This window comes from Cicer arietinum, chromosome 3, assembly GCF_000331145.2.
Source record: "Cicer arietinum cultivar CDC Frontier isolate Library 1 chromosome 3, Cicar.CDCFrontier_v2.0, whole genome shotgun sequence".
Classification (NCBI taxonomy): domain Eukaryota; kingdom Viridiplantae; phylum Streptophyta; class Magnoliopsida; order Fabales; family Fabaceae; genus Cicer; species Cicer arietinum.
Window position 1 is genome coordinate 62,056,534 of NC_021162.2, and position 10,940 is coordinate 62,067,473.

Sequence of the window (10,940 nt, forward strand, 5' to 3'; positions counted from 1 at the left end):
CGATCCCAAATCGTCTTAGTTTATGAGGTATCATATTATACTCCTTTTTCTTCTAATTTATTGTTATTATCATTATTTTTTTTTATTTTTTTTGATTTGGTTTTGTGTTTCGCCGACCTAAGCCTTGGCTATGCGATCTCTGTCAGAATTTCCCATCTGTTTTGCGGAAAAAAAGCTATTTTTTTTATTCCTTTCAGTCGATTAGGTTTTTGTAGATCTACAAAATTATCGTCGATTAGGTTTTCTTAGATCCAGAATCTCTTTTCATCCCTTTCGGTTAACCCTAATTTCTCTTGATTAAAAAATTATTCTTTTGATGTTCGTTCTTTCTTTTTAATGATTTATGTTTAGGTTACGATTGGTGTTAATCGATTATCACTTCAGTTCATGAAATTTAGTTTTATTTTTATTGTTATTTACTGAAATCTGTTTAATTCAATAAACATTTATGTTGATTATTGTTTAGTTTTTAACTTTCATATTAAATTTCTAATCTTTATTGTTTTTCTTGCAGCTCCAAGGAGAAACCCACTCTCGGGTTAGTCTTTTTCTCCTTTGCCTTGTTCTTTTATGCCATTTTAAAGGAAGGAAAATTAAAAACTATTTCTTTAATCTGCTAACATCAGTATCAATAGTGTTATTAAAAGAACGAAGTCAGCTTTATGAACTGCTTGTTAATGACGACAGTCCACTAACACAGGGAACCCACTTAGTTATTTGTTCTCTGTGAATGGCTTAGGTTTTTTTGCACCCTATTATGCAAAGTGCATAGGACTTTTCTCTTCTTCATATTAGCTAACTATTATGCATTCATCTTTATGTAATTTTTCAGTTGGTATGTTTGTATATTAGTTTCTAGTTATTCCATGGAGCTTATCTTATCATGTTATTTTTTTTAATTTGTCTAGTTTGTGTCTGTATATCATTAACTAATTATTCCATGCAACTTATCTTATGGGGTTATTTTTATATTCGCCCAATCTGTTTTGAGATTCTTATATTTTGTTTTTATTAATCACCAGTGGCACGCGGATTAAGACCCGCAAACGGAACATTGCGGCGCCTCTGGACCCTGCAGCATTTGCTGATGCAGTGGTCCAGATTTATTTGGATAATGCTGGGGATCTGGTATATTATCATTGCATTTTACATCCAAATAATTTGTTTATTGTTTGTATTGCTCACTGTCATGCTTTGATTGTGTTGGGAAACTTATTTAATAATTTATGTTTGCAGGAACTTATTGCTAAAAGCATTGAATCTTCTGACCTCAACTTCTCAAGATACGGTGACACCTTTTTTGAGGCAAGCTTCCTAAACCAGCAGGAAATATGCATTGCATAATCTGTTTTTGACACCTTCGAATATGATTACAGGAGAATTAGATGCATAAATCATTTTATTATGGAACCCATTCTATTATGGTATCTTTATAGTAATACTATATAGGTATTAGATTTTGGCATTCTTAATGGTGTCTGCTATTTGAAAACCTGTAGTTTTTTGCATTAACATTTATTTCTCTCTCTCTCTCTCTCTCTCTGATATGTTCCTATTTATAGAAACCTTCTAGGCATTGCCGTAAGCCCATAACCTGAAGCATGTTCATATATTTTATTTGATTTAAAAAAAATAAGAATTTCTCTACTCCTTGTTTACCATTCTTCCAGGGAATCTGAGACTAGTCTTAACACTCATCAGTCTTCAGCATCATGGGCCATTGTTTCCTTAAATGCTAATTTTTTTAAATTTATTACCTATAAAATGGACCAATGATCATATTCTAAGGTTTTGAACAAAATAATCCATTGAATACACATTAAATTTTCTTACTCCATTGACTAAATATCGAAGTATCAGTTAGGCGATCATCCTCGATGCGTAGTGATTTTCTACTGTCAGTTGATTAATGTCTTACGGGTCGGTTATGCTGGATGTTCCATTACTGTAGGTTATTTTCACTGGGGGCCGGACGCAACCTGGAACTACCAAGCCTGATGAGGGGGAACGGCATCCTTATTCTATAATAGAGTATGAGGCAACACGTGAAGTTATCTTACCATCTGTGATCTACATACAGAAGGTTTTGCGTAGAAGGCCCTTCCTCATCAAGAACCTTGAAAATGTCATGCGAAGATTCTTACAGTCCTTGGAGCTTTTCGAGGAAAATGAGAGGAAAAAGTTGGCAATCTTCACAGCTCTTGCTTTCTCCCAGAAGCTTTCTGGTCTCCCACCGGAGACTGTGTTCCAACCACTTCTTAAAGATAACCTTGTGGCCAAAGGGCTAGTTCTGACGTTTATAACTGACTTCTTTAAGGAGTATTTGATTGACAATAGTCTTGATGATCTGATTGCAATTCTGAAACGGGGAAAAATAGAGGATAATCTTTTGGTCTTTTTCCCCCCTGCAAAAAGATCTAACGAGTCTTTCTCTGAACATTTCAGGTAAATCTTACTTTAAACCCTAAACCCTTTATAGATGATACTTCAAAATGTTTATTATCTCATGGTTGATTTTATCTGTCTAGGCCAATAGCTTTTGACAATTCCAACAACCTTGGAGAACTTTTTTGTGAAGGATTTATTTCTTAGACTAATTTTAATGTAATATTTGGGTACTTGATCCATGCAATCTTAAGTAATATCCTTTTGGGTGGACAGACATGCAAGTTTAAACTAATTGAATTGCTATTCTATTTGACATTTTTAATAGTTCGATATTTAATAAGACAGGAAGACTGTTTTATCATTTCTTATTATTCTGTTAACTATGATGCAACTTATATCTGTTCATTCTTTGTCAACTTTGTAGTAAGGAAGGACTAACTGCCTTGGTGGAGTATAATGAAAAGAAAATATTTGAAGTGACACTGAAGGAAATGAAGTCTGCTTTAACAACACAGATAACAGAGGAGGCTGATATATCTGAAGTCATTGAGACTGTGAAGCTTCGTGTTAGAGATGCGAAGTTGCCTGACACGGAGATTGTGCGTGTCCTATGGGATGTTCTAATGGATGCTGTGCAGTGGTCAGGGAAAAATCAGCAACAGAATGCAAATGCAGCCCTGCGCAAGGTATCTTTTAGTTATTTTGCATCAATGCCAATTTGTATTTGCTTGCATTGAGATTTATACCTTTTTATTCTAAATCTTGTGTATATTGGTTTGCTATTGATGAGGAACTAATGTATAGAAAATTCATGTTTATGTTGAGTCAAGTTATCTGGTGTCCTCAACCATAATATATGTCCTTAACTGTAATGCATTCTGTGGTTTGCTGATGTTCTGTGCATGATTGTGGACGGGGTTAACTTAACATGTTATGGGTTGGTGGGTAGTGTTATTAGATAGCTCTAGTATGTGCAGTTTGACTATATGATTATGTTAATTTTTAGTGAATGGATTTTCCATCTGATTGGTTATCAAGAAAACCACTCAGTTTTCATGCCAATATGTGCAGTGTTTTACTTTGTTAAAGTTGTTGATGACATCACTTTGTTTATGATAAAGGTAAAAACTTGGGCAGAACTGCTGAATACATTCTGCACCAGTGGAAAACTTGAGCTGGAACTGATGTACAAAGTTCAGATGCAATGCTATGAGGATGCTAAACTGATGAAACTATTCCCTGAGATTATTAGATCTCTTTATGAACAGGATGTGCTGGCTGAGGATACCATTCTTCATTGGTTCCGTAAAGGAACAAACCCCAAAGGAAGGTATGCAGTTTTTGTGAACATTTTTTTTACGCAATAAGCTAATCTCAAATAAAGTTTTCTCCTTACTTTGTTTGTCAATAGTCTTGCTAATATACTTGTTACTTACATTTGCTTATTTTGAACTGGTTCAGGCAAACCTTTGTCAAGGCACTCGAACCCTTTGTTAATTGGCTGGAGGAGGCCGAAGAGGAGGAATGAATGTAGCAGAGGTTCAGGGCCGAAGATATTAATTGTCTTAAGCTCTTGTACCATTACCTATCCTCTTTCTTAGAATCGAATTCTCATAAATTTGATATGCCTGGTACTAATAATCTATTTCGTTGTAGACTTTGTTCAAATCATCGTGCCCTCGTGTATCGTGGTGCTTGCATGTTTTCCGTACGCATGAGAGATTATGTTACATGGGTGTATTACTGTATTTTGAGTGTTCAACTTTATTATAATGGCTTCACTCTTCATTGATGGTGACATTATCGTTTCTTCAAATTTTCATGGTTCTGTTTACCAGCTTTGTCAAATGTGAGGATGCTAATGCCTTACAAGGGAAAAACAAAAGATAATGCTATATGAATGATACTTGAAAAGAGATGAGATCCAATTGATGGTGAGATGTGTTTTTACCTCTGCATCTCAAGTTTAATTAAACATAAACTAATTGTTTGTCTGATTTGGTGTTTGCGCAAAGCGTACAATGGAACCATTAGCTTACTTGTGCACAATATTGTAATACAAAAATTGTTATATAAATGTGTCTTATATGTTTCTGGTGTTACTTATTTGGTATTGGTGTCGGTAAAAAAAGTTAATATTTATTAATTATACTTGTGTTAACACTCATTTATCACAAGGCATTACCTGCAGTTAATAATATATCCGAACATAATCTTCTAAGCATTGCTTAAAAATATATTGGTTGGGTATGAATAGATGAAAAGTGACCAATTAGTTACGGATTAATCAAATATTAATGCACAAATTTACAAAACAACTAATTCAATCATGGCTTATTTGGATCTAAAACTTAAATAAAGGCGAGGTATCCATTCTTATGATTGTACTGATTGTTGGTGATGTTGAGTTGCCAACGAAGGCGAAAAATCAGTCTGTTGATGGAGATTGAGATGAAAGATTTGTAAATTTTGGGAGAGTTCCACTTCAGTGTCGGTAATAGTATTGTTGTCAACAAATTGCAAATTAGACACTTGATAGCTAAGAATTCAGTTTAAGACATATTTGTTGACTTATGTTGAAAGCAGCGAGGAATGCATGCATTAAAATATTATAGTTAAAATTCTTAATATTATGAAAATTGTAATTTTAATTTTTTACAATTGATTACTATGTATAAATCGTGTGAAACTATAAAAAAAAATTATATAACTTTTAAGAATTTCAATTATAATATTTTAGTTAATATTTGTCGTTCTCCCAACTTTCTCCAATATTTTGTACAAAATCTGCACGTTAAAGCATATATTCTTACATTTTGAGCATATTTTTTTGCACGTCAAGGCATATATTCTTACATCTTGAACATGTATTCTTCCATTGAGAGCGGATATTCTTCCATTGAATGGTGGATAACCTATATATCAAAAGAAAGGAAGGTCTTTTATATAGTTTTAAAAAGTTGTTATTATTTACAACAATCCAATTAATATTTTTTAGATATTCACAATATTCATGGATATATGTATATATTTGTAAAAATATTCGTATATAAATATTTTTATTTATTAAATAAATATTATTTTATTTAATACCAACAAGTAGTAATTTATCTGTATATTCATGAATATTTTAATAGCTTACTTCTATTTTGATATTTTTTGTTCTAGATATCTTAACTACATACATGATTAAAAAATTAACATATAAAATATACTTACAATTCTTATTCAGATTATACTTATAAAATATTTATTTTAAAATTTTAATTACTGTGTTTTTTGTAGAAGAATATTTTGAATTTTAATTAATTTCATTTGGAAAAATATGGAATAAATCAAGAGCGTTTGAAAGTTAAAAGAATGAAAAATGATTAAGAGATTTGCTTGTATGAAATGAAAATTTAACTTCTAAAAAGAAAAGTTTCAAGAAATTAAAATTGCATATAGAGATTTCATCCAAAAGAAATTGCATGTAATGTAATTAAAAAAAAAAAAAATTCTTTTAATTTTAAAAATATAATAATAACGGAACTCTCTCACAACACACGAGAGTTGTGGTGTTGTTGATTATGCAATCGCGATGCTGAGTCTCACTCCAATCGCCAACACTTTCTCAATCTCATCCTTAATCTGCAAATGCAAATCATCCAATGACACTCATCCTCACGCGCTCGACGCTGGCTACATTCGACGCGCCGCCCACATCGCCGACAAATCCGCCGGCTTCACTTCTCCACATCCCAACTTCGGCTGCGTCATCGCCACTCCCACCGGCGACATCGCCGGCGAAGGCTACCTCTACGCTCAAGGTACCATTCCCGCCGAAGTTCAGGCCGTGACCTCCGCCGGCGAGCGCTGCCGTGGCTCCACCGCTTACTTAAACATGGAACCCGGTGACTGTGATGGTGACAGTTCTGCTTTGTCTGCACTTCTTCAGGTTCTTCGTTTTTTCCAAATTCGTGTTTGTGACTAACAACAACGTTGTTTGTTGCACACAAGTGCAACGTTGTTTGGTTTGTTGACTTTAGTTTGTGTTTGTAGTTGATAAATGACCCTGTCTATGAAACCAAACTAGGGTGGGGTCAAAAGGGTTGTTATTGGAATGAGACACCCTTTGCAACATTTTAGAGGCAACGCTGTGCGTGAACTCAGAAGTCAAGGATTGCAAGTTGATCTTCTTGGAGAGGATCTTACTAGTAAGGTTATAGAGGTGAGTGTTAATGTGTTTTATTTCAATTGAAGAAGAAAAAACATTACTTTATAATGAATTGTTGTTTTGCTGAAATCAAAATTTGTGAAGGCCAATCTAAATGTGAAAACTGCATTCACTTCTCTTTTTATATTGAGGGGAGATTGGTGCAATTTTCCCAAGAAAAAGAGTGATGAGTGTTGGTTTAAAAAATAGAAGTGATTTGCGTACTATTTAAGCATACCTCAGGGAATGTAAGGCCATGTTTGGATTAACAACTTAATTAAACGTTTATAGCATAAGTGATTATCATATAAGTGTTTATGTATAAAGTATTTCTATAACAAAAGATAAAATAAAAAGTCAAATTAGTTTCATATAAGCTGCAAGCTGTTTTTATAAGCTATCATGGAGAGTTTATGAATATAATCTAAAAACAGCTTATGGACATTTCATAAGCTATCCTGTAGAGTTAATGAGTATAACCTAAAGACAACTTCATGGACATGTCATAAACTATTTCCATAAGCACTCCCGAGCAGTCTCATAAATGATTTAACCAGTAGATAAACTCCAATAGTCCCATCCAACACGGCCTAAGTTCAACTTCTCTAATCAGAATTAAAAGTTTTTTGTTGAAAAATGTAGCTTTCAAAATTATTAATGTATTGAAGGATGTGTTCTTTGATAAAAAATTATTATTTATTAGTTCTTTATGTATTGTGGTTAGTGAGACCTTCAGCTTTTCATTACACATATGTATTGCCATGTTTTGTTTTATTTACAGGATGCACAGAAAGAATGTCTTCTTGTTAATGCCCCTTTGATTTGTAGAGCTGCTTCACGTGTTCCCTTTTCTGTTCTCAAGTATGCTATGACCCTTGATGGTGAGGATTCTCTTCATTTTCATGTTATTGTTCTTTCTTTCATGAGTTTTCAGTGTAGAATCTCAAAATTGCATTAGACAGTTAGCTGCGTTGTTTCGCCTCATTACCTTCCATTTGGTGCAACAGGAAAAATTGCTGCTAGCACCGGTCATGCATGGTGGATAAGCAGCAAGCTATCAAGAAATCTAGTTTTTGAGCTGCGAGGTAGAAGCGATGCAATAATTGTTGGAGGAAATACAGTTCGAAGGGACAGTGAGTATCATCACTCAATAGTCATTACAGTGTGTGTGTGTATATATCTCAAACTTTTCAATTTTAATTCCCTCGTTTAAAATTCAAACAGATCCGAGACTGACGGCCAGACATGGAGGCGGGCATATGCCGATCCGTATTGTAATGTCTCAGTCCCTCGATCTTCCTGAGGAAGCAAACCTATGGGACATGTCTGAGGTGTCTACCATAGTTGTAACACAGAGGGGTGCAAGGAAGAGTTTCCAGAAGCTGCTTGCATCTAAAGGAGTTGAAGTTGTGGAGTTTGACATATTAAATCCCCGTGATCTTATGGAGTATTTTCATGACCGGGGGTATCTTTCAGTTTTTTGGGAATGCGGAGGAACATTGGCTGCATCTGCTATTTCATCTGGAGTAATTCACAAGGTTTCATTTCGCGATTTCATTTTAATTTTCCATGTGAGAAATTTAAATGAAGTTTCATTTTTTATTACCATAGTTAAGATACTTTTCCATTTGTTTGAATGGTTGTACTTATTATAGGAGACAAGTTCCATTTAGAATTGATTTTGCTTAGTTGGCTTTTTCTTGTCTTGATTTTATTTTATAATATGTTGTGATAACGTCGGTATTTAAATCTGTCAGGTTTATGCATTTGTTGCTCCTAAAATTATTGGTGGAAAGAATGCACCATCTCCTGTTGGTGATCTTGGGATGGTTGAGATGTCACAAGCTTTAAATCTAATTGATGTTTGCTATAAGCAGGTTAGTCAGAATTGATTTCCTTTTCCCTTCAAAGTACCGAGACTATTTTATTCATATGTTGAATCTTCCGTGTTATTTAATGCTTTCGCTTTTCTTTTGATGGTGTTGTGTTACTGGAAATTATAATGCAGATTGGGCCGGATATGCTTGTTAGCGGATTTCTTCAACCCTTACCGGACATGGCACCTACAATTCCATCACCCGAGGAAACTTTTGTTGTTGACCCTACTGTCTCGCCGTACGAGTCCAGCATCATATTTTTCTATAAAACATGGGATCCTTATGGTGCACTGTCAAATTTCTCTCCTCATCCCATTCAAATGCCTGATGAAAATGGCGATAATGTGACTTGGTTGAGTATCGAGCATTACTACCAGGTACCTTTTTTTTTGGATTCTATTTTTCCTTTGCAACATAATTGCACTGCTAATAAAAAGTGGTTTGACTCAAGTGGTTCACGAGTTTCAATTAAGAACGAATCAATCAGGACTAATGAATTCGAACTCTGGCTAACAATCTTTAGTTAGACTTTACTTATCTGCCGTCCAAACTCTTGATTACCGAGACCCCTTTGGCCCTTTCCCCTGAGAATCAGGGGTTAAGACAGAAAAAATCATTGAATTGCTTATAAATTTTATTTGATGGCTAGGCACACAAGTTTGTTGGAGTGGAAGATACTTTTGCGCAGGATTGTATGGAAAGGATCAAATCTGCAAAAAGTCCAGAAGAAGCTGCGAGAATAGGAAGGTCAATGCAAAAGCAGCGTCCTGATCTGGTATGATCCCAAGTGGTTTTCAAACTTTAGAGTTGTTTTTGTCTTAAAGTCTGCTTGGATTGACTTATTTAAGCATATCTATTGATATAAGCATTTGTGAGAGTGTGAAACTATTTGAGAGAACTTATTGAAACATATTATGACACGTCCATAAGCTTTTTTTCAGCTTATTTCCTTAAGTTCTCTAAGATAGCTTATGAAAACGGATGACAACTTATATTAAAACAAGTTAGACTTTATTTTATCTTTCATTATTAAAATAACTTATACATAAATACTTATATAGTACTCCCTATAGAATGAAATATAAGCAAAATTGATAGTTGAAAAGTTGATGTATCTGGTTAAGAATTTAATCAAAATACATCAACTTTTCACTTACCATTTTTACTTATATTTTATTTCGGAAGAAATGTTTATGTTATAAGCGCTTAATTATGTTGTTCATCTAAACATGTCTTTATTCTAAAAAATCATTTTTGTTCTTGTCATTGAATATGCTATTTCAAAACTTCAAAACACGTCAAAATCAGTTTGATAAGATTGGTTCTTTACTTCTTTTCCATTTGATGTGCTTTTAGATTATTGAATCACTATATTTTACGGGACCTGCAGATAAGGCCTGACTGGGATAACATGAAGATCGACGTCATGTACAGGGCACTGAAATGCAAGTTTTCGACATATCCGCATTTGAGTTCTATGCTTCTTTCAACTGCTGGTTCTGTTCTAGTCGAGGCTTCTCCGCACGATCTCTTTTGGGGCGGCGGTCGAGATGGAGAAGGCTTGAATTATCTTGGCCGACTTTTGATGAAGTTGAGATCAGTGTTTCTTGAGGAATCATCATCATCAAGTGAGTCCCCTAGTTTAGCTGTGTAGTATTTTTAAAGTGAGAAAAGAAACAATATTTTTGTTTTAGAATTACCAAAGTTACTTGTTGTACAACATATGATATACTAAAAACACAGTAAATTGTTAACGAATCAAAATTTTGAAAGTATTTATTGCAAAGTATAATTTTAAGATTTTCAATTCATTAAATACAATATTTTTTCAATAAATATTTCTCATTTGTTGATTTCATAACAAAGTGTTTTAAGGATCCTTGTTAAAAGGACCCTAAAATATAAGCTACCATGTTATTAATTTAATTTATTAACCAAGCCTTTTGTTTATAAACTTTCATTCAACGATCTTTTAGGTTTCTTTTCTGGTGTTTTCCCCTTTTATCTTTTGTTTATTTATTTGTTTTGCAATTGATTTTGATTTGAAGTATATATTAGAGATGTGGATGGGTTAAGCACTGTTAGTGTTAACTATTTTTGATCCATTCTTTTATTATTGAATAAAAGTCACAGGTGTAAATTAAATGGATTTAATTCATATATACTATTAGGATAAAAAGTTTTTATATTGTCAGACAATTGCAACTGTTAAATTATTAGATATATTTGATTTTTACAGAATTACTTTATAAAGTCGTGTCTATGAATAATTGTGATGTGTTGACAATGTAAAATTGTTTACACAGACGATATATAACAATGGAACTCTAATTAAGTCATGTAAGCTTTGATTCTTAAACTTTTTCTTTAAGTGGTGAGACTCGGAAGAATTTCACCGCATAAAAAGTGTGCTAAGATTTTAGATGTTTCTATAATATAGGCATATTTTGAAGAGGTCTCAATATACATGAATGTAACAA

The 10,940-nt window shown here is 33.5% G+C and overlaps 2 protein-coding genes across 2 annotated transcripts in view; both read left to right on the forward strand.

The window, feature by feature from the left end:
- LOC101509805 (uncharacterized) overlaps positions 1 to 4,188 on the forward strand; it is a 4,352-nt gene extending 164 nt beyond the window's left edge. The window contains exons 1-8 of the mRNA XM_004492784.2: positions 1 to 27; positions 515 to 538; positions 1,023 to 1,128; positions 1,237 to 1,305; positions 1,952 to 2,445; positions 2,813 to 3,074; positions 3,510 to 3,718; positions 3,850 to 4,188. The exon at positions 1 to 27 is cut by the window's left edge and continues 164 nt beyond it. Of these exons, the coding sequence (XP_004492841.1) occupies positions 23 to 27; positions 515 to 538; positions 1,023 to 1,128; positions 1,237 to 1,305; positions 1,952 to 2,445; positions 2,813 to 3,074; positions 3,510 to 3,718; positions 3,850 to 3,916 (1,236 nt within the window). The 5' untranslated portion in view covers positions 1 to 22 and the 3' untranslated portion in view covers positions 3,917 to 4,188. The remainder of the gene's footprint in view (positions 28 to 514; positions 539 to 1,022; positions 1,129 to 1,236; positions 1,306 to 1,951; positions 2,446 to 2,812; positions 3,075 to 3,509; positions 3,719 to 3,849) is intronic.
- Positions 4,189 to 5,913: 1,725 nt separating this feature from the next.
- LOC101510123 (riboflavin biosynthesis protein PYRR, chloroplastic) lies at positions 5,914 to 10,267 on the forward strand. Its single transcript, XM_004492785.4, has 9 exons — positions 5,914 to 6,325; positions 6,464 to 6,598; positions 7,365 to 7,464; positions 7,591 to 7,716; positions 7,808 to 8,121; positions 8,341 to 8,460; positions 8,592 to 8,837; positions 9,110 to 9,235; positions 9,851 to 10,267. Exons 1-9 carry the CDS (start codon positions 5,969 to 5,971, stop codon positions 10,112 to 10,114), a joined length of 1,788 nt encoding a protein of 595 aa, XP_004492842.1. The 5' UTR covers positions 5,914 to 5,968; the 3' UTR covers positions 10,115 to 10,267.
- The last annotated feature ends 673 nt before the right edge of the window (positions 10,268 to 10,940 follow it).

What these genes read in the sequence shown, in the direction of transcription:
- LOC101510123 (XM_004492785.4), top strand. Translation starts at nt 5,969, where the DNA reads ATGCTGAGTCTCACTCCAATCGCCAACACTTTCTCAATCTCATCCTTA. An exon ending in TTACTAGTAAGGTTATAGAG is followed by an intron (nt 6,599 to 7,364) that starts GTGAGTGTTAAT and finishes TTTTATTTACAG; the next exon opens with GATGCACAGAAAGAATGTCT. An exon ending in AAAAGCAGCGTCCTGATCTG is followed by an intron (nt 9,236 to 9,850) that starts GTATGATCCCAA and finishes CGGGACCTGCAG; the next exon opens with ATAAGGCCTGACTGGGATAA.